This window comes from Balaenoptera physalus (genome assembly GCF_965194825.1).
Source record: "Balaenoptera physalus genome assembly, chromosome: 11".
Classification (NCBI taxonomy): Eukaryota; Metazoa; Chordata; class Mammalia; order Artiodactyla; family Balaenopteridae; genus Balaenoptera; species Balaenoptera physalus.
Window position 1 is genome coordinate 101094496 of NC_138896.1, and position 26791 is coordinate 101121286.

Here is a 26791-nt window from a genome sequence, read left to right on the forward strand (position 1 = left end):
CCTGATGGTTTCTAAGAGGATAGATTTGGTTATTTTATTAGGTCAAACTTTAGTCCTTGATAGAGAGCAAAATATTATAAAAATGGAGCCTAGGACAGATAAAGTTTGATTTAGTAATTAAACATTAGAGCTGGAAAGGAAAATAGAGTTCATTGAATTCAGTGATTAGTAAAATGACTCTAGAAGAATTTCTGTTTCAGTACCATTGTGGAGGAAGAAGGTAAGCTGAATGAGTAGGGTTTTTGGTTCCTTGGTTTTCTCCCCTCATAGCATTTCTTTGGGTTTCTTTTTACATTGTGTTCTTCTTTAGTAGATGAACATTTTATTTTAAAACAATAATTTAAATATTTCATATTGAAAAGTTGGAAAATTAGTTTTTAAGGGATTAAATGACTTTCCCAAGTCATAACTCTACTAAAAGATATAATGGGAACTAGGACCATGGTTTTTTGTGTTTTAGTGCTTTTTGATTTTTATTTCACATTTTTGTTCTATTAAAGATCTAAGAACCCAATTGGAATTCCATAGTAGGACATGATGGCTTAAAAAAAAATAGAAAGAATGAAAGAAAAGTTATAAAGAGGATTAAAATCATCAATAATTATTCTTGCCTACTGCATTTTTCCTTCAAATAATTATTTCTTCACCTGTTTATATTCTGCATACTGTATGTGATAAAGAATTTAAATAATAAAATAAAAACTTCCCCAAAATGTATTCATCTTGAACAGGGTTTCTCAACCTCAGCACTAAAATTTTGGACTGACACATTTTTTGTTGTTTGCTGTCCTATGCATTGTAGAATGTTTAGCAGCATCTTTGGCCTCAACCCACCAGATACATGGAGATATGACAGTCTTTTACTCAGTCATGATAATCAGAAATGTCTCAGAGAATGCCAAATATCCACCAGAGAGCAATACTACCCCTGGTTGAGAACGATTGATCTAAATAATATACAATCTAGATCCAAACAGAGACACCAAACTGAAGATAATCTTACCATATGTTAGCTATTGTGAGTAGACATTTGTTCCAAGATTTTAAGCAGTCCATTGTGGTATTTTAGAAATTCTAAGGAAAACAGTCATGGCTGTAAGAAGTGAGGCAGGTGTGGGAGTCAAGCCTTAATGCAAGCAGATGAAGCAGGCTGCATGAGCGTTGACTATGTGCTCGGTGGATGTGGAGAGTCCACAGAAGTATTTAATATTCTAATTTAATTGAACTCAGTTCTTGTTAACTTTTTGTGTTATGTGACCCTAGGCAAAAAGAGTTAAATATTTGTCTTTGATGGCTGCACAAGGCAGTCAGACTCTAGAGTAGAGTATGGTGATGGTGATGGGGATTTTAAGCTTGCCACTTTGACGTCCAGATGTGTCTTAGAATGGAAGATGGAAAAAGTCATGAAGAAAGGGCTATCTTGAGGACTAGCTTTCCCTAGTTACAATAAAAGGGAATTATTTTTTGTTTTTTTTGTTTTTTTGTTTTTACTTTGTATTTAGTGAACAACTTTTAATCCCAGTGTGGAATTGTTCCTCTATCACCCACATAGTTCTCTTGAGTCTCTCAACTACAGTGACTGATCACTTCCTGGTGTAAAGCATGACTCAGCTTTGCCCAACTACATTACTTTCATACTATTTTTTGTACTTGTTCTATGGTCATTGGCATAGACATATGATTTTGTAATGATTTTGTAAAGTAGCTGGGACAGTGATTATCTTGCCTGCCAATGCAAAGAGCCTAGCCACAAAAGGAGAGAACTAAGCCACCAAGCGAAAAGATACAAAGGCAAACAGACCCTGAACGATAAAGTGCCTCAAGACTTCTTTAATCACCTGGATCCAGCCGTATCTGAAGCTCAGGTTGCCCCTTGGACATCCAGCTACATGAGTCAACAAAGTAACCTTTTTTTTTTTTGCTTCATCTAGTTTGTGTTAGGTTTCCATCACTTACAATTGAAAGAGGTCTGCTGAGTATGGAGAATATTCCCATTGAGCAAATGTGAGCAAGGAATTGCAAATGCATAGAAATAAAATGACAGCTATACAGATGAAAGACTAACACGAAACAACAAGAAAAGCCCCTTGAACTTTCATGCAGGAATAATGAACAAATAAAGAGTATGTGTGAGCTGTCTCACAAAAACCTGTTCCTCAAGGACAAGCAAGACATCAGAGAAAAATGACCTCATAACAGATTGAAATAGAGATGATAATGGAGGAGGAAAATGTCCAGAATCAAACCAGAGACTGTGTCCTTCTATTCACATACCGTTTGCAAATTCTAATGATGGAGGACCAATAATTGAGCTCACCTGTGTAAGAACTGTATCATTTATTTATTCAGCCAACATTTACAAATTATCAACCAAGAGGGAAGGATTCCAACTTGTTAAACACCAAGTCTCTGAACTGCAGTCTTTATCCGAGATGTAAGTCTAGGGAGGGGAAAAAATAATTCAAGAAACCATGAATAGTATAAAAGCTATTGTATTGTAGGCGAGTGCAGAGTGAGACAGACAATTCACTCTAGTACTTATGGCTTCTTCAGTTGTAAGTGACAGAAAAAGGAATTCAAACTAGCTTAAGTAGGAAAATAAATTTGCATGAGGCTGCATTCAGGCACAGCTGGACTCAGGAGTTCAAACCATGGCACCTGAACTCTATCTCCCTCTCTACCTCTTAATTCTGTTTGCTTCTGAGTTGTCTTTCCACATTGTTGCAAAGAAGACCATTAGCAGATCTGGGTTAATGTCATTAGAGGTCATGACTCCAAAAGTAAAGTTACCTCTTTTCCTCACATGACATTTATTGACTCTGCTTTAGTCTTAGGCCCATTTCTGGAGCAATCTCTGTGTCTAAGAGGATGTGCCTCAGCCTTGTCCATGTACCACTTCTGCAGCTGGGTGCTGGGACCATGATACTGGCAGACCCACCAAGATAAGGTGAAGTGAGAGTTATTGAAAGGAAAAGAAGCTATCTAGTCAGTATCATTTATGATGATGATGGTTATGATGATAATCTTCATCATCATTATTCTAGACGACATTCAGTCTCCTAACACGTCCTGGTGGGACCTAGAAGTTGTCATGTCACATCTGAGCTAACTATTAAAGAGTAAGTATTTGTATGACTACTATTGGTTAGGATGAAAAACAAGAGGATGCATTAGTGTAGAGGATTCAGTGTAATTATGCAGGCATGCTTTAGCAAAATTCACTAATGTCCGAATATACACAAATTGTCATCTACCATTTATTGAGTACTGATTATGTGCCAGGCATTTGCTAAGTAAGCTCTTTAATTTGATCATCTCATTTAATTCTCCCAAATTTTATAAGGTAAATATTACTCTCTTTCTCAAATTGCAAATAATGCTCAGCGAGGTGAAATAATTTACTTAATTAGCAAGTGGTAGAGTTTGGATTGAAACACAGGAAGTGTGAAACAAGAACTTGGATATTTAATATGACTTTGTACTTAGGGGGACCATACAGCTCAGTTTATGTCTCTTGTCCTGATACAATTATTAATTGCATCCCCTTCTACTTCAAAACATGTTCAGATTTTGACAATAAATTATATGATAACATGAACACTGCCTCCTTCATGGATATGTTTGAACTCCCATGTATTTTATATACTTGTCTTTCATTCAGAATGATTTTAATAATCTTTTATTTTAGGAGAAAAGCTTCGTATTTACAAAGAAGGTGCAAAGATAGTACAGAGAGTTCTGATATCCCCACACCCACTTTCCCTTATTATTAGCACCTTATATTAATTTGTCACAATTAATGACAGTATTGATACATTATTATTAACTAAAGTTCATACTTTATTCATATTCCCTTAGTTTTTACTTAGTGTATTTTTTCTGTTACGGGATCCCATCCAGGATATCACATTATGTTTAGGCATCATGTCTCCTTAGGCTCCTCTTAACTGACAGTTTCTCACGCTTTCCTTGTTTTTGATGACATTGACCCTCTTGAGAAGTACTGGCCAGGTGTTTTGTAGAATGTCTCTCAACTGGGATTTCTCTGATGTTTTCCTCACACTTAGAATGGGGTTATGGGTTTGGGGGAGGAGATCACAGAGGTAAAGTGCCAATTTTATCGCATAACATCAAGGGTATATACTATCAATGTGGCTTATCAATGTTGATATTAACCTTGATCACCTGGTTGAGGTAGTGTTTGACATGTTTCTCCACTGTAAAGTTACTCTTGTAAAATGGTTGTTAACCTTTTCAAGTTATGTTTATATGGAGAACATGCACACATTTTACGTGTGTGAATCCATGACTTTTGACAGATATATTTATCCATGTAACCACTATCCCTATCAAGATGTAGAACATTTCTGTCAGCCCTCTAAAGTTGTTTTAACTTGTCTTAATTTAATCTTTTGATTTCATAGAGTCCCTAAAGAACCCTTTGAGCTATGATTGAGTCAGAAGTGTCCCAACTCTTAGCAGACATATCACAATTTTGAGCTGCTCTAGAAATAAATAACCAGGTTCTTAACTATGTTTGACTCTATCAGGTTAGCTTTTATAGATTGGCCATCTCTCCATATATCTTTCCTGACTGGAATAACTAGGTAATGCAGACTTACCATCCCATGGACTTGGAACCTTGTCCTATAGGTAAGAACACGAGGATGAACAAGCCTCAGAAAGGGAGATTTACCGAAAAATCACAAGGAACCAATCTTTATAACTGCTAAAGTGTGACAGGATGGGAAGAAGGCTGACATCACTGTGACAAATCTGGCTTAGAGAAGACTATTGTGGATAATATCATGGGATACCACCGCATTTTATATTCAGAGATTTCTAAGAGTGGACCCGAAGTAGGAGCAAGACAGGTATGGTCTTAACATCCTAAGTAAGACATTATCAGTATTCGAAAGAGGTTTCTAAAGCACTTTTATCAATTCCTTTTTTAAAGTGTTAGTTATAATATTAATCACTGTTGGATTTATAGGGAAATAATGTTTTACAAGAAGCAACATAAATATAAGTGTAAAAGTTCATGAGGTGGCATCATGCAAGTTATTTTATCAAAAATTATATAAAAATCATGGCACATAATTAGAGCTGAAAGAAATGTTAAATCTCAGAGAGCCAAAAAAAAACCTCTTCGGTTTATAGATGATAAAAATGGATGAGTTGAATAATTTGCCCAGATAATGGGATCTTAACCTTATATATAAACTTTATTGCGGTACAGTTTACATAAACAAAAGTATACACATATTAAACATATGATTGATGAGTTTATAAAATATAAACTAAGCATAAAACTTTATATACTAAAAACCACCACAAATTAGATACATAACATTTCCATCACCCTGGAAAGGTACCTTATACCCCTGTTTACTCAATCCATCCCGTTCTCAGACCCAGGCTGATCTGCTCTCACTACATTTTTTTTTTTTTAATAAATTTATTTATTTATTTATTTATTTTTGGCTGTGTTGAGTCTTTGTTTCTGTGCGAGGGCTTTCTGTAGTTGCGGTGAGCGGGGGCCACTCTTCATCGCAGTGCACGGGCCTCTCACTATTGCGGCCTCTCTTGTTGCGGAGCACAGGCTCCAGACGCGCAGGCTCAGTAGTTGTGGCTCATGGACCCAGTTGCTCCGCGGCATGTGGGATCTTCCCAGACCAGGGCTCGAACCCATGTCCCCTGCATTGGCAGGCAGATTCTCAACCACTGCACCACCAGGGAAGCCCCTCACTACATATTAATTTTGACTTTTCTAGAATTTCATATAGAAGATGTCATATTGCATACACTCTCTTTTGTTTTTCTTCTTTTACTTCCTATAACATTTTGAGATATATCTGTTTACTGTATATTAGTTGTTCCCTTTTATAGCTGAGTAGTATTCCATTGTATGGATATACCACATGTATTTATCCTTTTGATGGGCATTTGGGTTGTTTCCATTTTATAGTTATTTTTAATAACACCACTATAAACATTTATACAGAAATACCTGTGGACATATATTGTTATTTCCTTGGGTAGAAGTGGAAATGTTGGGTTGAATGGTAAGTGTATGTTTACCTTTATGAGAGACTGAGAAAGACTTTTCTAAAGTGGTTGCACCATTTTGCATTCTGACTAGCAGGGTATAAAAGTACTAGTTCTAAAAAAAAAAAAAAAAAAAAAAGTACTAGTTCTGCTGTATCCTTTCTGACACTCAAAATGGTCAGTCTTTTTCATTTTAACCTTTGTAATAGGTAGTGGGATCTCATTTTGGTTTTAATTTGCTTATCCCTGAAAACTAACGGTGCTGAACATCTTTTCATGTGCCTACTGCCTTTTGTGTATCTTCTTTAGTGAACATATACTTTTTCTTTATGTGTGTGTATTATATAATCTTCCTTATGTACAAGTTCTTTGTAAAATATATGTTTTGTGCAATTTTCACCATTTCTGCTTCCTTCTCCCCTATTTTCTGAAAGAGTCTGTGTAAGATTGACATTTTTCCTTAAATTGTTGATCACATTCACCAGGGAAAGCCATCTGGACCTAGAATTTTCTTTGTGGGAAGGATTTTTTATAGTTACTTTGTTTATCTTATTCAAACAGCTTTGTTGAGATGAATTTTACTTATAAAATCCACTAATTTCAAGGATACAATTTAGTCATTTTTAGTAACTACCAAATTATACAACCATCAACATGAATCAGTTTTAGAATGTTTTTATTACCCTAATAAGATCTCTTATGCCCATTTCCAGTTTATCCCCATTCCCACCACCAGCCCCAGGCATGGGAAGGTTTTTCACTGTTTAACAAACATAAAGCTTTTAGATTTTTTTCTTACTTTTTGAGTCAATTTTGGTAAGTTGTGCCTTTCAGTGAATTTGTCCATTTCACTTAGTTATCAATTTTTTGATATAAAAATTCTCATGACATTTCCTTATTTTCCTTTCCATGAGTCTAGGGTCTAGAGTGATGCTTTTTCTTTTTATATTGGTCATTTCTCTCTTCTTTCTTTTTTTCTTAATCTGTCCAGCTTAGACATTTTCAGTTTTACTGGTCTTTACAAGGAACAGCTTTTGGTATTATTGGTTTTTATCTCTTTTTGCTCTTTTCTATTTTATTGATTTATACTTTTTATTCTTTCTTTTTACTTACTGTGAGTTTATTTTACTTTTTTAGTTTCAAATGCAAAGTTTAGATGATTGAATTAAATGTATATTTTCTTTTCTACTATATGGCTTTAAGCTATAAATCTCTCCCTAAGAACTGCTTTAGCTACAGTCAACAGATTTTGACAGGCTGTTATTGTTATCAGTCATTAAAAATATATTCTAATTTATCTGGATTTTTAAAAAAATTGTGAGTTAAGTGTGTTTAAACATCAAATATTAGGGGATTTTCTAGATATTTTGTTATTGATTTTCAAGTTAATACCATTGTTATCAGAATGAGTTCAATAATTTTAAGTGTATTGAAACTTGTTTATGGAACAATATATGGTCTATCTTGAACAATGTTCAAGTTTGTCTTCTGCAGTGTGCAACTGCTGTTACACAGATGCAGTGAATTTCAAACAATGTATTTTTCAGCTCTAGACATTCCATTTATTTTTATATTTTTCACTTCTCTCCTCATTGGGTTCATGTTTCCCTCAAATTCTTGAACATATTTACACTAGCTGTTTATATTTAATTCCTATTGCTGTGACACAAACTACCACGCATCTAGTGACTTAAAATAATACTCATTTATCTCACAGATCTTTAGGTACTCAGGTATGGGCGGCTTGGCTGGGATCTCTCCTGAGGCTCTTCTTACAGAACTGAAGTCAGGGTGTCAGCCAGGCTGAGCTGTTATCTGGAAGCTCTGGGAAAAATCCGTGTCCAAGCTTATTTAGCTTATCAGTAGAATCAGTTACTTACAACTGTAGGGACGATGTCCCTGTCTTCTCTTGCCATTATCCAGGGGCCAGACAGCTGCTCAGACCCTTCAAGATGGCTCCTTCCCTCTCAGCAATAGAGAACCTCCTTCATGTTGAATCCTTCTCACACTTAGGATCTCTCTGACATACTCTTTTGTGACCAGCCAAAGAAAAGTCTTATTTTAAGGACTTACGTGATTAGGTTAGGCTCACCTGGAGAATCTCTCTCAAAGCCAACCGATTAATAACCTCAATTACACCTGCAAAATCCCATTCACTGTATAATTATGGGGGCTATTTTAGAATTCTGTCACACTGGTTTTTTTGTATTTGTGCTATTCTAAAATCTGTCATTTCTAGATCTGTTTTTATTGACTAGTTTTTCTCCTGCCTTTTCACATGCCTTATAATTTTTATTGGATTCTGTACAGTGTGAAAGTAATGTGGTTGTGTCTTCATTTCACTGTCTTCCTTTAAAAAGCATTGAATCTTGTTTTAGCAGACGTTAGGTTACTTGTAGGTCACCTACATCCTTTCAAGGTTGGTTTTTAAGACTTTTTACAGTGGGTATTTAGCCCTGCTATTAAAGTGTAACCTTTCTGGGTCTCTACTAATTTGCCCGAGTATTCAGAAAGATTTCTCCCCTCCAGAGGGTTAGCACTTCAATGTCTCCCAGTGCTGTGTGAGCTCTGTTACAGTTCCCTAATAGTTGTTATTTTCCTAGGGTCCCAGATCCTCATCCTATGTTTTCCCAGTTTAGTGTTGAGCCAAAATTCAAGGGACCCGCATACATATTTCGAGCCCTCTTTCTCTGTGTACCTCCTGTCTATCTTGTACTCTTGCCTGCAAGTTGCAGCTTCCTGAGTCTCCCTGAACTCTGATCTCTGTTTTCTCAAATTAGCCCACTGACCATGCTCAGCTTGGGTCTGAAAAGTGGCACCAGGCAGGAACATTCATAGCGCTTGCCTCATTCGTTCCCCTCCTTTGGGGAACACAGTTCTGAGCTCCTAGCTGCCCAGTGTTTTAAAAGGGTTGTTTAAGTTATTCTAATTTTCTAATGATTAGCTTTGAGAGGAAAATTCTGGGGCCAATTACTCCATCATGGCTAGAAGCAGGAGTCCTCAACTGAGATTGATTGACTGAATGAATGTCTACAAGAGCTTACCTGCTACCTTCTCCCCACAGAAATGAGACTTGATCCCACTTCTGATTTTATTTTAATGGGGTGCAGGGTTGAGGAACTGAAGAATCAAAATCATTATAGGATAGGGACTTCCCTGGTGGCGCAGTGGTTAAGAATCCGCCTGCCAATGCAGGAGACACGGGTTCGATCCCTGGTCCAGGAAGATCCCACATGCCCTGGAGAAACTAAGCCCGTGTGCCACAACTACTGAGCCTGCGCTCTAGAGCCCACGAGCCACAACTACTGAAGCCTGCATGTGTAGAGCCCGTGCTCCACAACAAAAGAGGCCACCGCAGTGAGAAGCCAGCACACTGCAATGGAGAGTAGCCCCTGCTTGCCATAACTAGAGAAAGTCGGCACACAGCAACGAAGACTCAACACAGTCAAAAATAAATAAAATAAAAAATAAATAAATTTTTTAAATGCTTTGAATTCACAACACAATGAAAAAAAATTTTTTTAAATCACTGTAAGATAAATAACTTGCATGGGGAAGATACTAGTATCAACTTACGTTAAATAATTTCAAAGCAGATATGATCATGAGAAATGGGCCCACATCACAAAGAATCAAGATATGCAAAGAATATGAGTAATTACCCTAAGGAATATTGTTTGAATATTAAATGAGATGTGAATATTAAAAAATGATAGATGGTCTAAAGTTCCATTTAATTCGATTAGTGGTATTAAGCATGGTAGATGGTCTCGTAAGACATACTAATACATTCCTCAGAGAGAACTTTCCAATAATTTAGACATTTTATGTTCAGTGGTTCACTGGACATACCCAGAACGTGGTTCATCCAAGAGGAATAGTTCTGGAAACACTGCTGATAGGGATTAGTGTCTAATACATAGATGGACAACAGAGTACAATAGTTAAAAGTGTTGTTACTGAGCTTAGACATGGATATGAGCTCTGTTTCTGTACCCAAGAGCTAGGTGGCAGAGGGGTTGAAACATAGACTTTGAAGATAGAGTTCCTGACTTCAAATTGAGCTCTGGTGCTTCCTAGCTTTATGTCCTTGGCAAGTCTCTTAAAAACACTGTACCTCAATTTCTTCATCTGAAAAATAGGGGTGATGAATAATAATACCTGCCTTTTATGTGTTGGGGATGAGACAAATCCTTAGTTTATTATGAGGATTAAATAAATCAACATGTGTAAACCATTCAAGCAGTACCTGGGGCATAGTAAGTTCCAAATAAGTGTTAGCTATTATAATAATTTCTTGTCTAAAATTAGGATAATAATAAAAATAGTAAATCTTTTATAGGTTTCACACAGATTGACTCACTGCATGTAAACTGCCCATGCTAGTGCCTAATAGACAGTAGATGTTCAATGAAACAGAATAAACCTCACATCATGGTTGATTCAGGAAATCTGTGAGGTTCAGTGAGTAGGTTCAAATGCGTCCATGGCCCATAAGTAAGCAGGGTGTTATTCTTCTAAAAGATAAAGGAAACTCTACTACTTTAGATTTACTACTAGCTTTAGATAGGTGAACTATCACACCCTATATGTCTAACACACAATACAAAAACCTACACTACATGATCATATGATTTTTAGTATTCAAGTTGTTAATGTGGTTTATCTCACTGATTGATTTACTGTTACTGAACCATCCTTGCATCCCTGGGATAAATCCCACTTGATTATAGTGTATGATGCTTTTAATGTATTGTTGAATTCGATTTGCTAATAATTTGTTGAGGAATTTTGCATCTATGTCCATTGGTGATACTGGCCTGTAATTTTCTTTTTTTTGTAGTGTCTTTGACTGGTTTTAGTACCAGGGTGATGCTGGCCTCATAGAACGAGTTCAGAGTGTTTCTCCTTCTGTAATTTTTTGGAATAGTTTGAGAAGGGTAGGTGTTAACTCTTCTGTAAGTGTTTGATAGGATTCACCTGGGAAACTGTCTGGTCCTGGACTTTTGTTGGGAGTGTTTTATTACTTATTCAATTTCATTACTGGTGATTGGTCTGTTCATATTTTCTAGTCCTGATTCAGTCTTAAGAGATTGTAACATTTCTAGAAATTTGTCCATGTCTTCTTTCTAGGATGTCCAGTTTATTGGTGTTTAATTGTTTGTAGTAATCTCTTATGATTCTTTGTATTTCTGTGGTGTTGGTTGTAACTTCTCATCTTTCATTTCTTATTTATTTGGGTCCTCTCTTTTTTTTCTTGATGATTCTGGCTAAAGGTTTATCAATTTTATCTTTTCAGAGAACCAGCTCTTAATTTTATTTATCCTTTCTAAATTTTTTGTAGTCTTTATTTCGTTTATTTCTGCTCTGGTCTTATTTCTTTCCTTCTACTAACTTTGGACTTTGTTCTTTTTCTGGTTCCTTTATTTGTAAGGTTTGGTTGTTCATTTGAGATTTTTCTTGTTTCCTGAGGTAGATTTGTATTGCTGTAAACTTCTCTCTTTTTATTGCTTTTGTTGAATCCTGTAGACTTCGGATCATTGTTTTCCTGTTTTCGTCTTATCATGAGATAAACATAAATTGTTGTGATTTTAAGACAATTTAAAAACTCACAGTTATACTCCAGCCTTCTTAAGTTTTAATCTTACTTCCCACTCAACTGGTCATTTGCAGCCACTGTCATTTGGAGCTTTATATCATATGCTCAAGGTCTGGATTCATGTTAAGAGGTGACTCTAAGACTACTACCACACTCCATGTCATAGAGTTTTAAACTTTCTATAGTTCATTCTCACAGGAATCTAAGAATCAGGAGGTGTTTTTAAAAATTATCTGCTTATCTTTAAGCAATAACAATCTAAATTAGTATCCTCAGTTTTGAGAGACTCAACTGAAATGAATCACTAGCTTAAGCAAGGGATGGAATATATTGGGGGACCAAGTGGAATGTTCCAAGGCAAATACAGCTTCAGCCATTGCCAGATCCAGAGTCTCAGATGACTCATCAGGGCTCTCCTTTTCTCTCTGTATATTTGATCTGCTTCTCTACGTGGGTTGATTTTATTCTCAGTTGAGCTTTATCCATGTGATAGAAAAGACAGCTACTGGAAGCCCCCATTTCTGTCTTCCTAGATAAGAGGTCAAGAGGAATAGATCTGCCTTACGCAAGTATCAGTACATAACATCTGAGGTCCTTTACCTATCCTTGAACTCTTCAGCCTCAGCAGGAGGAAAGGAGGGCTCAATTTTGCCAACACTATATGTGTGCCCACATCTGAGTTTGGATAGGTGAGGCATTAAGGTTAACAGCTCCATCTCAACTCTTACAGACTGAGAGGGGTTCTTTCCCAGAGGAATAGCTAGCCCATGATGTTACCAAAGGAACATCAGGAACATTCCCGCCCCTACCAACTTAGGGAATGTACAAAATCAGAGCTCCTTAAAAAGATGGAATCAGGAAATAGATGGAGTAACTGACACAAGATATCTACTACAAGTAAATATGACAGGAAAGTACAACAGATGAGAGAGAATTTTTTTCTCTTCCTCTCTCTCTCTCTCTGCCCCCCCCCAAGAAAAAAGTGACCTTGACCCAGTAAAGCAATACAAATGTAAGATTGTGTTAAAAAAAAAAAAAAAGCTATGAAAACAAAACCTATGGATGGAGACCTACATGAAAGGTGGAAGAGTATAATAATAGCCAGAGTACATTACTCTGGCAGAAGCAGCAGCCCTTAAGGAGGACGACTTTATAAATTACAAATTGGGTTTAAATAGACAGGGACTTGAAAGTGGAGACATTATTTTCTGCAGAAGATGATGGACAGGGGATAACAAAGAAAGTAAGACTGAGATTGTTAACAAAATACAATGCTAAGCATATAAGTTAGGACTGAGTCCTTAACTTTCATTTTTATTAATGCCTGGGTGAGGATAGATTACTGACTACACAGAACCAAGCCTGGGAACACATTTCATATTTATGATCTTTGTGCCTAAAACTAGATTCTCCTCCAATTTAATATGACACTAGGACAATGACTGGCCAAGTTTTAGATTAATCACTCTTACACAAAGATTTTTCATTCATATAATCTCAACCAAACAAACAAATACTGCGTCACCTATTAAGTTCCAGATCCTGTGCACTCTGGCTGAAGATATAAATATCTTGCAAGCCCAGCGTCACTTACCTCTTTCTCTGGTAACAAATCACACTTTCTATTATGACAGTGGCCCCAGTTTTCGGCCCAGGAATAAACACTTGACTCAGGAAGAGCCAATTAAAGCCTTCCTTTAGAGTTGATCGAGAGCTTTAAGGTTAGAGTATTTCAATCTTATGCAATTTTTGTAAAACAAAATTATTTCAAAATCTACTAATTATTCCTTAAGTTCTAGAAACTGCATTCTGTGACTAAGAGGACAACACTTTATTTGCCATCGTTTCTGCTCTGCCCACTTTATGTTTCTGTCACTGTGAAATAAAGGCAGTGGGGAATAGCAAACCAGTTCTGATTCATTCAACACATGAGTGCTTCTTAGGTACAAAACACCATTCTGAACATTGTCCGGGATAAAAAGATAAATAATACCTAGCCCCTTACCCTCAAGGATCTTCCAGCTTAGCAAGGGAAATAAAACATGCACACAGATGACTGCAACAAAAAGAAGATAATGATTGCTGCCAGATGTTTGGGGAGAATGAGCAGAGCAAAGAGAGAACACAGAATAAGGCAACATTCAACAGTCAGCCAAGAACTATTTGTTGAGCAATTGCAAGATGTGAACTGGAAGTGGAAGAGGAGAACATAGATCTTCACATGGGCAGGTGAAAAATCAAGTGTTATTACTTGTAACACAGCTCTTCAAATATATTTTTTGGCACCAAGTGCCTAATAAATAGCCTTAAATTAAAAACTAAATAAGGATACAGTCTCTATCAAATATAGCCTGAGGTACTGATGCCTAAATACTAGGATCACAGTATTTGTGTTCCCAAGGATGCCTTTCTATTGTTTTGCTTCTTTCCCCCTTTCCAAATTAGCTAATGCTGCCTTAACAGGATATCTATTTCACTTGTTCCAGCCTTTTTGATCCAGTGTATTGACTAGCAGAACAGGTGAGTTACAAGAGGATATTTTGACTTCAAACAACAGAAATAAAATACTATATAATTGAAAAAAAACCCCAGAAAACAGAGGCAATCTTTCAGGCACATGTGGATCCAGGAGTTCACATGTTTTAACCAGGTCCCTTTCTTTCTTCCCCACCCCTTTTTCTCTCTTCCTTCTCTCCTCTCTGGTATCTCTCATTATGGGATTCAAATATTTCCCTGTTTATGTGGAGCTTCTGGCACAGCTACAGGCTTATACCCTCGCAGCTCCAGGGCTGGCTGGAAGGGGCGGGCCCATCACAGCATAAGGTTGTACAAGGTGTGCACTTATATAGCACGGCATCACATCTATGAGTGATTGATGATCACATTGTATACAGGGGTAGATTCGTATATTTTTTACATCACTTTTCTTGAAGATGGCAGTAAAATGGTATGTTTTTACAAAATCAAATAGTGTAACATTGTCCAAAAGATATACATAAAGCATTTAGAGGAAGGAGCCACCTTTTTCTTTTAACTCCGGCACGGATCGTCTATTGGACAGTGGTAACCCTATGTCATCACCCTCGTTACTCCAGCAGAAGTCCAGGGATTAGCCCTGCATAACTCTTGTTAGCCTCTATTCCCTTCCTTGAACACTGTAGCCAGAAGGTTTTTTTCCTCCTCAAACCTTAAGTATTGAAACCTGGAGGACGGGCATGTCTGAAAAGAAAATGATGGACTGGACTCTCCCTAGAAGGAAGATAAATAGGCGGTCAACAAGAAAAAAAAAAAAAAATCCTCTGTACCAGGAAATGTTTGAAGTGTGGTTTGGGTATCAAAAAACGGGTGCCCTACACATAAAGCAACAAAGGATATTGGTCAAAAAAGAACACCATGGCCAAAGGTGCATGGTCTACTTCAACAGAGGATTTGAAAGTTAAAAGTTAACCTGTAAAACATAGAAATTCAATTTCATCATTTTACAGATGGGGAAAGTAAAACCCAGGCACAGGAACAGAAGTGCCAAGGTCATACAGGTGGTTGGTGGAAGAGACAAACTACCCAACTGCTGACTTTTTAGATGTGTGTGTGTTGTTTTGTTTATGTGCAAGGACATTTTTCTTTAGTACACTAACATTACAACAGAAAGTATAGTCTTGTTTTTGGTTTTCTCTCCACCCTCAATTCTGTATAAGATAGTTTTGCTGCACTCCAACAGAAAGTCTCAGCAAGAGTAGAGATCACCATAGGAGTACACTTGGGTACCAAGGACAGATACATTGCCCTTCCTTATGTAGGAACTAGGGCCACTTGTTGCTTTAATGGGCCAAGTTTGGGCTGGACCTGCAGGAGGGGACACCTTTGAAAAACAGCTTCCTAACTTCACTACAACCTGCTCTGGCATCCTGATTCCACTCCCCAACCCCCCAAATCTTCAGCCAGAAAAAAAAAAAAAAAAAAAAAAGAATGGTATACTGGATCACTGGATCCATGGGGAGATTTCTATCTGCTCCTCCTACTGGCACCTCTGTCTTGCTATTTCCTGCCCGCGGAAACCTGACATCAAAAGCATGCCCAAAAGCATCTCTGGAAATGGGTAGGAGGGAGCCTTACACCTGTCCGCGCCAGAGAAGAAAGTGCGCTCTACAGAGTTCTCAGTTGTTCCATCTCTTGCGATGAAAGGAAGAAAAGGAGCGAATCCGCCACAGATTTACTGGAGACCAGGGTTACTTCATCCGGCTCCGGCCACAGTAACCCCTGAAGACCAAAGATGCATTTCCATTCCCAGCATTTCTTGTTGGCGTCTTTCCCTACAGGCTAACCCAGTGCCTGGCCCCGGAGAAGTCTCTGCGTAAAGGTTCTTTAAGTCATAAATCAGGCCCCTGTGTGTATGTGTGTTTTTCTTAGGAAAAACTGGCACAGACGAATTAGCAGTAGAGACTGGGGTCTCCCTACTACCCTTCATCCGTGGCGGCATCACCTTCCGACTACCTCGCATTCTCCCGGAGCTGACAGCCCTGGCTCCGGACCTCAGGGTTGGAAGCAGTCAGCCCCAGATAGAACCGCCCTGTCCGGGGCTGATGCCACCCTGTGCCGAGAATGTGCGTGTGGGTGCAGGCGGGCGAGCGAGCGGCTTCTACACTGAGACCGGAGCAGGAGCTCAGCCTTCGCCTGCGACCTGCAATCCCCAGATTCCCTGGGGACCTCGAAACTCCCAATCGGAGGCACTCCCCCCCCCCCACAGCCGCCCACCCATTCCCCCCGCCCCTTACCTCAGCACGCAGCCCCTCCCTGCGTGATGATGCAAAACAGTGGGGAGGGCGGGCGCTGGGAAGGGTGGGGAGAGCCTGAGAGCGAGCGAGGGTGGGAGGGAGTGGGAGGAGGAGGAGAGGGAGCCGAACGACCATTTAAAGCGATAGCAATCCGCGCTTTCTCCCCAGTGCTGGGCTGTTGGAGAGCTCGAGCTGCAAGCCACCGAGCGCGAGCGCGAGCGCGAGCGCGAGCGCGGCGCGCCGGCCGGGGAACCCGAGAGCGCACGGCGCCCCAAGCTGGCAGGCGCCGCGGGACCCCGCACCCTCGCCGGCTGCCCTTCCCCGGGCGCCCCCACCCTCCTCGCCCGCAGGAGACCCTGGGCTTCCCCGGAGGAGCTCACCCTAAGGGGCCAGGACTCCGGCGAGCCCGCCACCGTCCCCTCCAGTGCCGCCGCCACCACCGCAGCCGCGGGAGCAGCATGGTCCAGCTGGGGAAGCTGCTCCGCGCCCTGACTTTGATGAAGTTCCCCTGCTGCGTGCTGGAGGTGCTCCTGTGCGCGCTGGCGGCGGCGGCGCGCGGCCAGGAGATGTACGCCCCGCACTCCATTCGGATCGAGGGGGACGTCACCCTCGGGGGGCTGTTCCCGGTGCACGCGAAGGGTCCCAGCGGAGTGCCCTGCGGCGACATCAAGAGGGAGAACGGGATCCACAGGCTGGAAGCGATGCTCTACGCCCTGGACCAGATCAACAGCGATCCCAACCTGCTGCCCAACGTGACGCTGGGAGCGCGGATCCTGGACACTTGTTCCAGGGACACTTATGCGCTCGAACAGTCGCTCACTTTCGTCCAGGCGCTCATCCAGAAGGACACCTCCGAAGTGCGCTGCACCAACGGCGAGCCTCCCGTTTTCGTCAAGCCGGAGAAAGTAGTTGGAGTGATTGGGGCTTCGGGGAGTTCGGTCTCCATCATGGTAGCCAACATCCTGAGGCTTTTCCAGGTAGGGGGGCGCTCCCTCCGGGGCAGAGCGCGCCGTAGCTCCCCGCGCTCTTTATCCTGAAGGCTGGCTTGGACTCCGGGGGTGCGGGGTCTGGTCAGCCTTCGCTCATTTCCACCCTGGAGATCCTGCCGAATCCCTCCTACCTCACCCGAGGAGGTACTTTCCCTGCTTGATTCATTTCCCCTCCATCTCTCGCCTGTCCGCGCTTCCCTCCATCCGGCTTGACATTCTGGATTTATGGCCCCATTTACAAGAAACAATCTCCGAAAAACAAGGCGATGATTTAAATGGGTTTGCATTAGAGTGAAATATGGTTCAAAAACAGGCTTGTAAAAGTGCCGGGCTCCTGTGAGAGCCAGTTAGGCGCAAGGAATATGAAAGATGAGAAGACGCCTAGAAACTAGGCATTTCTCAACTCCCCAGCTTCCCTGCCCCAAGCCGCCCGGCAAGCTGCAGCTCCCTTGGAAAATTTCGAGAAGAGCTTAGGGAGGCAGTTCTTAAACCGAAGGCTAGGTCTTCACCTACATTTGGATGTTAATTGCCCATTTCGCTCGGGTTGGATTTCCCGAGCTGTAACCTGTCTCTGCGAGGGCATGGGGCAGAGGCGTGGGGACGGTCCTCAGGTGGGGAGATGCCACCCGCAGACGTGACCCCCAGGCGATTTGCTCTGGGCAGTTGTTTGCACCGTCTAAACTGCATTTGCGATCCGGCCACTGGCAGGAGCCGGGCGATCAGCTTTCTACTCCTGCCAGTTGAGAGCCCAGAGATGAGCTCATGCTAACTGCGGAACAAAATCGCTTCCTCTGCACCCACCCTGCCCATCCTTTCCCACGACCTCCCGAACGCAGCCCCGCAACCCCAATCCTGGGCTTTGAGGACGCTTCTCAGAGCCAGGCAAGAAGGCGCCTGGAGGGAGGCCGCAGGGTGCGCTGAGCAAGGCCGGGCGGTCCTCCTGCTCCGGGTGCAGGCGGGCGACGGCGGAAGATGCGAGGACGGCGGATCGGGCCAGCTGAGCGGCGGGTTGGACCGTAGTGCTCTCCCGCCGCCTGCTCCCGCAGCCTCAGCCCCACGGCTCCTGTGCCGCCCTGGGTATAAATGGATGGCTTTTGGATGAAGAAATTGAGTTTCAGGGTCTGCGTGGCTATGGGTTCTCTTCTTGTTTCTCTGTCTTTCTTCCTGTGTGTCTCTCTCCTTGTGTCCCTTTCTCCCTGCTGTTTTTTTTTTTTTTTCTCTCTCTCTTTTTATTTTCTCCCTTTCAATTTCTGCCTCTCTTCTCCTTCTCTGCTCCTACCTCCAAGTTTTTTGTTCATCTCTATCTTGAAGTGATCCTTTCCTAATGCACAGCTCTCTCCCTGCCTGGTAGTACCCAAACTCAGTTAATCCCTTCTCCAGATGTTCTGGCTGACCCTTATGCTCCCCGTATCTAAAGAGTTGGCTCCCTCTCAAGTGCCTTTCCTGAAGCATGTTGGGTTTCTGGAAGGGACTCCTTGTGAGGTTCAAGCTGTCACTACATCAGCGCCCAGGAGTGTGAAGTTTGTGTCTGTGCCAAAAGGAGGGGTGCCTGTCTAAGGCTGCAGCCTGGTATGGCCCCTCTGAGCCTCTGAGCATCCCGAGCACCTCTTGAATATGCCACCGTGGAGATCTTTAGATGTTTGTAAAGCCAAAAGTGCTTCTGGGCAGCCTTCACTTTGAGGTAATGCTTTCAGGAAGAGCCTGGGTTGTTGTAAGCAAAATCCAGAAGCACTTCCTTTACCTCTGAGCTTAAACTAGAGAACCTGAGGAGGCAGCGCTGCAGGGAGGATGAGGCCAGAGGTCACCTGAGAACCACAGGGGCAACTCACCGTATTTTCACTGGAGCTCTGGGGGTTGAAGGCACATTTGCTGTTTGACATTTTTTAAATTATTTTGGTGCCTGTTTCTCTCTTCACTTGGAGCTTGGGCAGTACTGCAGATGGGCCTGCCTGTCGAAAAAACAGTGAAATCTTAAAGTCAAGATAGAGCTTGCAGACTAGGCTGAAGGATTGTGCTTGCTGAAAAAGATTCCAGGGCGAGCTGATTCCTTCTCTGGTGTGTGGATCTGAGGCACTTGCAAGAAAAGAAAACGCTTGCCTTATGCTTAGTTCCCCCGTTCCCTGGGCTGGGAAGGAAAGGAACTGAATGCCAGCATTAGCAGTGTGGGTTGAGACCAAAACCATTCAGAGAAAACACTGTCATTTTCCTCTAATTTGCAAATTGCAGCTATTCATGTTGGATTGAACAGCTGAGGGGAAAGAGCCCCCAGTATTCACCTGCATTTATTGAGAAGAGGCTGGTAGTAGGAGGGATGCACCAACTTGTAGCTGTGCTGCAAGCTGGATATAAGCTTGGTGTGAGCGTCCTGGTTAACCACTGCCCATGTTCAAATTTACAGAGATAGATTCCAACAATCTCTTCCAGTAGCCTTATTTTTGCATGTGATCTTAGAAGCTCCTGGCATGTAAGTCCAGTCCCCAGTTTCCCAGCCTCTGTAAACCTGCAAAATGAATAGAGAGAAGAGTGGAACACAGACCCACTGTTCAAAGGCACAGTCACTGTCACTTTAGGGAAAGAGGAAAAGAACGGGTAGGTGAATCTTTTCTGGGATTGCAGGGTTCAGCTCAATGAAGACTGTCCTGTATAAAAGAAACTCGTCTAAATGGTTGAATTCTTAGCTCTCCAGAGATTTGAGTTTTCTTTTCCCCAGTCCCTGTGGGTTGCTGTGGGGAATGTGCCAAACCTATCATTTGAGATAAAAATTTATGGTGAGGTAAGCTTCTAGGCTGGGGGAAGGAAGACTTAGTGACTTACATGGGGGATGCTGAGCACTGGGGGGCAGGAAGGAATAAGGAGGTAGTAATGGATGTAACAAATGCTGCAGCTGCCAGCAAAGCCTGGAATGAAGCTCTTTCCTGAAAATGAGGACCTGGGCAAGAATGACCACTCAGATGTAAACAGTGTCTCTGACTCGGAATTCTCATCTGCCTGCCGGTGGGCCAGAGCTGAGCAAGTCCTTTCTCTCCTCTGTATGCACACTGAATTGGTTAGTAAGTGACATGTCACAGGACAGGAATCATATTCAGTGGATCTTTCAAATCCAGGAATTTGAGGCTAATGAAATTAGTGCATGGCCAGGGCTCTGCCAACTAGAATTAAGTCACTGCAGCCGCCCTGCAATGCATTTTCAGCCTGAAGGGAGCATCAGGGAGGAATTTCGGGAGATTTGTTTCTGAGCCTGTACAAAATAATACTCTCCTAATGCTAAGAAAGATTAAATGTAAATTAATATTGACTACGAGTAACATATTTAAAAAATAATCACAGAGTGGGGGATGGCTGAAAGCGGAGAGATTATATAATATGGTGTCCAAAGAATAAATCTCCCCTGACCACTGTTTCATGGGCTATAAGTAAGATATATTACAATGGAAAGTAATGGGAACGTTTTTATTCAAGGCTTCTCTGCTACTGACTTGAGAGCAAACACTCTGAGAGTATAAATTACTCTTGCTATGTGCTGACTCTGAATGAACAATATTTCATGTGCAGTGACATGGTCTAAGCTATAGACTTGGAATTGAATGGCATCTGTTTCAATTGTTTTGTTCTCTCAAGAGCAACTAGATAGAAAAAAGTGGTCAATTTGACCCTTGTGGGAACGTGCTGCAAATCTAAACCTGTGTCCCTCGTACCATAAATGAGATACATTTGTAAATTTGTAAGTGTTTTCCTTCTGTTCATTGATGCTTGAGTATAATCTCAAACTTTGGGAGCAACATTTTATACATAACTACTTGGTTTTCTTCCTTTCTTCTTTCTCTTTCTCTTCTCTCTCTCTCTCTCTGTTTCTCTCTCTCTCTCTCTCTTTCTCCATCTTATGTAATTGGATAGAACTGGGCACCTAGGATGATGTGGTGTTACTATAGTGGGATTTTTTTTAAAAGAACAACTCTAACTTACCCTTTTAAAAATTTCATAAATACAGGTGTCAGTGCCATTTGGAATAGTCTCTATAACAATTTCTGTCTCCACATTTACTGTGTTTCAGCAAATTTACCTAACAGATGGTGAGTGGGCAATTTTTAAAGGGGCATTTTTTACAAGAGCGGAGAGGGAAGGAATAGAGACAGGCGCATACTATATTTGAAGATACCTCCACGTGTATTTTATGTATGTATACCCATACAATTAAGAAGTCTTTGGATGTTTTCTCTTCAAGAATAAGATAATGGATTACTTGAATTTCATAAACATTTAGGGTTTAACAGATTTGTTACATATAGAAGTTGTATCATGGATTTAAAAGACCATAGCCAATTACACAGAGTATAGTCTCAGTCTTGCCATTAATTAGCTATGTTACCTTAAGTCATTTAATTTTTCTAGGCCTCATTTTTCTCATGTGATGTTTTTTCTTTGAAAAAGTATAGTTTCTAGAAGTCTCTAATCTCTGTGTCATAGTTCAGCTTGGAGAAAACCTGTTCTTATCCAAACTCCATGACATTGTATTTCCAGCTCCAACTTTGGACTTTGTGTGAGTTGGGGGCAACTTTTTAAGGATATTTTCACACAGCTTTTTTAGTTAATATCAGTCTAGCTGACTTCTCAGACTTCTCAGACTTTCTCCCGTATTCTTTTACCAGTGTGTTCCTTAGTCATATATATAAAGACTGTTGTGGGAAAAATGACCTCCTGGGTCAGCTTACTGCATGGTCATCGACATGGGGCAGGGAGTAAGAACTGTGGATTTTACAGAAGCAGATACAGGTTTCATTACCCATGTTCTCTCCCCTTTCATCTTACAAAAACAGCAGGCTTTCCTTGGAGAACTGCCAGGTAATGACATCCTGCCTCCTCACAGGCCCCGGGGATGAGTCGCCCAGGGACTGAACTCCAGTAAGGCAGGTGATTGGTTCATGGGTAGGCATCTGACCTCGGATAAGTCTACCAGACTCCTCCCCAAGACTTTTCTCTCAGAGAAAAATGGGAAAATTGTCTTTTCTCTCTGGAATTTCTAAGCTGGGGAGATATGACTCTGGGACTCCCAGTGACCATCCAGCACAAGAAGAGACTTTCTGTAAAATAAAGTCTTGCAGAGGTAAGCAGGGCTGAGCGATGGAGAGAGAGCTGCAACCCTGCTGATACTCTGAAACTTCCAGATCCATCTGTATCTGAATATGGCTGCGTCCCTGAATTTCCAGTACTTGTTTGTTGAGGTTGTTGTTGTTGTTTGTTTTTTGTTTTTAAATTTCCTTTGACTATTTTGAATTTGTTTTCAGCCATGTGCATTTGAAAGCACCATAGCTAAAAGAGCTAATTTCCTACGTTAATGTCAGGTTTGCTGACTGGCATTCCTTGAGTGAAAAATAATATCTGCTGTTTTCTTTAAATAAAATCCTTCTAGCTCAGGTTTGAGATATTCAAAACTCTGCCTCCTCCCCCACTCTTTCCAACATTTACTATATCACCTTGAAGCATTTGTGACCACATCTTTCCCACCTAGATGCAGTTGAGAGAGAGAGCAAATACTTCTGATATAAACTGCAACCTATAGGCCTCCTACCTGGAAGCTTTAGAACGATACTTGATTCTTGTCATTAAAGCAAATCTTTTGTTGTTGTCTCCAGGGCACAGAAGCATTTTCATGGCATAATGGAGTACAAAGTACATTAAGCCTAACTCTACTTCTCACCCTCTTTTACTTTAAATAGGCAGAAAAGAACAATCTCGAACACATTTTCCCAACAAATACAATACATAGGCGATTCTGTTTAGAAGACATTTATGCAACGTATAGTTAGACTGATTAATTAATGGACCTTTGGCCAATTGGCACAGTAAATATATATGTTCAATGTGCTTAATTAAAAAGAAAACAATAACATATTTTTGCAGGTTAATTATCTGAGAAGAGTATTGTGCCAGCACACTTAATACTACAGTATTTCATGTTTGACAAGTAATCTTCTTTCAATTATATTTACTACTAGATGTTTCTTGGATCAATTTATTAAATTATAAGGTCAAAAGTAAAATGATATGAAATTACAATGATAAAGGGACACATATCTCACTTTATGAGAATAGAAGTTCTAATTTCTTTTCAATACTACTAGTAGTGACCACAGTACTAATTTGAGCCCTTGCTATGAGGCACTGTGCCCATATACATTTAGTTCTTACAGTAGTTCTGCAAAGGGCATATAATAATCCACACTGTAAAGCTGAAGAAAGTGATTCTCATAGCTGAAAGTCACACAGCTGGTGAGTGGCAAAGTCTAGATTCAAACTTAGAGTCGTCTGACAATGCCCAGGTTGTTGACCACTATGTACACTGCTCAATTGTTGCACCAATAAAGAAGTGCTTGAAATAATTATAGATTTGCCTACCCCGAAACTGCAGTGATTTAAAGACATCAAAGTTTCCAGTTGCTTAACCACATCTACTTACAGTAAGAAATTACATTTTATTTCATTTCTAAAACAAGATAAATTCTGCAGGCCCATAGAAACTTGAGCACACAAATCCTACCTCCAAATGAAAGATGCTTGTTTTCCATTATTCAACAGATGGCCCTGTACAGAGGCAATAAATATATAGTAGAATTTTCATTCAAATAAATGAGAAGAGAGGTTTCTTCTTGTCCTGATTCAGTGCCCATCATTATGGGTTATGATGGCTCTTCCCAAACTTTATTTCATTCACTCCACTCTTTCTACAAAACTCCAGTGATGGAATCCATCATTCAGATATATGTGCAAAGCGAAAGGACTGTATTAATACAGTTGCTGAAAGTCAAGTTGATAGAGCACAGGAAATACATCCTAATAAATGCAGCATTAATGTTTGTGTGGGCCTTGGAGTGAAGGGTAGAAGAATTTTCAGTTTAATGGAATATTTTGCCTCTTGCTATGAAAGTGCAGCTTAATAGTCTTGTAATTGGTCATTTACAGAATCCTCCATCTCTGGGTTTTGTGCTTTCTTTACTCTGCAGCTGTTGATTCCTTCTCTTGTTCTGGATGGCAGATAGCAACGAAGCCACTTCAAAGGGCTCAGCCTGCCTTTTTGTGTTATTGTTTAGATGAAGATATTTCCGTTTATTAAAGCACACTATTTAAACATTTTTATCATGTTTTTAACTTGACTGTGTTCTGAAGGTATGAGCACAGGCAGACATAATGGGGGATGTTTTCCAGGAGAAAACATACTCTTACCAAAGGAATTATCAGAATTTTCATGTAGGGATTAAGAATCAAATTCTGGAGTTAGACCTGAATTTAAATTCATACTCACAACTTACTACCAGTCTCATCTTGATCAAACAGTTACCACACTTCTCATCAATTTCCTTGTCTTTGAAAGCAGAATAAGAGAAGTGTGCCTGGTGGAGTTACACATAAAGCTCATCTGATAGAATATTCATAAGGATTTTGCACAAAATATACATGGAAATATTTTAGCACTGAGTTTAGCATGCGATTCGTGTTCAATACATTTAAGGGCTATTATTTTATTATTATTATGCTATCATTAAATATCACTATTACTTAAATGTCATTATTGCTAAAATTGCTGTAAAAGTACCACAATAACCCATGGTGAATTCCCCTCTTCTGTTTCCTTTGTTTAAATGGAAAATATATATATAAATCTAGACAGAGAACACTTTAGTGATAGTATTCAGTGGAGTGAGAATTTCCATGGCACTGATTAAAACAAATCCTGAATTGCATGGACTTAAGATAGCAGAGAGGCTAAGAGATTTGAAGTTAGACATCCCCAAGTGTGAATTCTACTGTGACCCTCTTCTAGCTCTAGAACCTTGAGGAAGTTACTTAAACTTTCTGAGCTTTACTACTAGTTTCCTCATCTATATCTTTTCCAGGAATATTTATCAAGCATCTTCCTGTTCTCTATGCTTGGACGTATCAATGGATAAATTAGACAAGAGCCTTTGCTTGCATGTTCCTTCTTGCATGCTCTCTCTCCTTACACTCTCGTGTGGAAACGGATGTTATAACTAAATTCTGTGCTTTGTCACAAGTTGATGGGCGCTGTGGGATAAGGAAAAGGATGTGACGCTCACTGAAGAGGCTTGGGTTGGGAGTGCTGGAGGAGTGTACAGGTAGGTTCTGTTTTTACATAGGGTAGTTAGGGTGGATTTTATAAGTTGACATTTGAGCAGAGACTTGAAGTGAGGGAGTTGTCAGAATGTAGGAGGGGGAGACCACTCCCTGGGAGCAAGAACAGCCAGCGCCAAAACTCTGAGGCAGAAATATGCCGGGCAGGTTGGAGGAATATCAAGGAGGCCACCCTGGCTGACTTAGTCAGTGGGGAGGAAGAGGCAGCAGGAGGGCTTGAGGTCACATATGTGATGGGATGGATTGGGTAAGTCCTGGGAGGCTGTACCATGCATGGTGTCTTTTACTCTAAATGTAGGCAGCCAAGGACAGGATTTTAGCCGAGGTGTGGCATGAACTGTCTCTTGTTTGAAAAGCATAACTCTATCTGTGGTCTTGAGGATGTGCGGAGAGAGTGGAGTCAGGGAGAATCTCGGGAGGCGACTACAGGATCCTCGAGGTCTATGTTGGTGGCCTGCGCCACGCTGTTAGTGGCTGGTAATTCTCAGAAGTGGCACATTGGGAAGGTTGTGACAGCATTTCGTGGTAGATTGAGTGCGAGAATGGAAAGGAAGAGGGGGTCAAGGGTGAATTCGAGATTTAGGGCCTGGGGAACTGGAAAGGTGTGGTTACTGTCACCTAAGATGGAAAAAGTTTGGGGTAGAGCATGTTTGGGGGATTAAAGACCAGTTTCGGAGGTATAAGATTTGAGATGTTTTCTTGACATCCAAGTAGAGATGCTGAGTACACAGCTGGATACACAAGTCTGCAGTTCTGAAGAAAGGTCTAAACTAGAGATACATTGTAATAAAATGGAGATATTAAGAATAATTAATGGAAGCGCTATTTTAAAGATAAAATGAAGTAATGCAATTAGCACTCTGTCTTCTCAAAACATTTAATAACTATTAGCTAAAATAATTACCTGAAATGAAAAAATACCTATAGTTTGTTTTGTTGTTTGCAGCAAAAGTGAATAAAATGTCACAATTATTTTAATAGTATTGTGACACAGTAGTTTTAGTTAAGACACCATGACTACAAACATTTAGAATAAAGCTTTCAGTCTCCTACTTTTCACTCGGTAGGATACTTGGAACCATATTTTGTAAGGTTTAAGTTAGTTGTCATAGGGTACCTCTTTAATTAGAAGTAATTCTGAACTGTCTAGTTCCATGCAGTTTTATATACATATATGTATAATTATTATTTTATGATTTATCAAACTCAGTTGAAATTTTGCATCACTGATATACATC

At 40.5% G+C, this 26791-nt stretch overlaps 1 protein-coding gene across 19 annotated transcripts in view; it reads left to right on the plus strand.

Annotated features, from left to right (window-relative positions):
• The window catches only part of GRM7 (glutamate metabotropic receptor 7), a 1143247-nt gene that overhangs the window by 279379 nt on the left and 837077 nt on the right, over window positions 1–26791 (plus strand). For 18 of the 19 annotated variants that reach the window (XR_014250532.1, XR_014250533.1, XR_014250534.1 and 15 more), the window contains exon 1: window positions 16565–17396. The exons of the other annotated variant lie outside the window; for it this stretch is intronic. Coding sequence is in view for 9 of the 18 variants with exons in the window: in XM_082412139.1 (XP_082268265.1) it covers window positions 16878–17396 (519 nt within the window). In the remaining 9 variants the exon portion in view is untranslated. Of the gene's footprint in view, window positions 1–16564; window positions 17397–26791 lie in introns of those variants that run through there. 19 annotated transcript variants of the gene reach the window in all.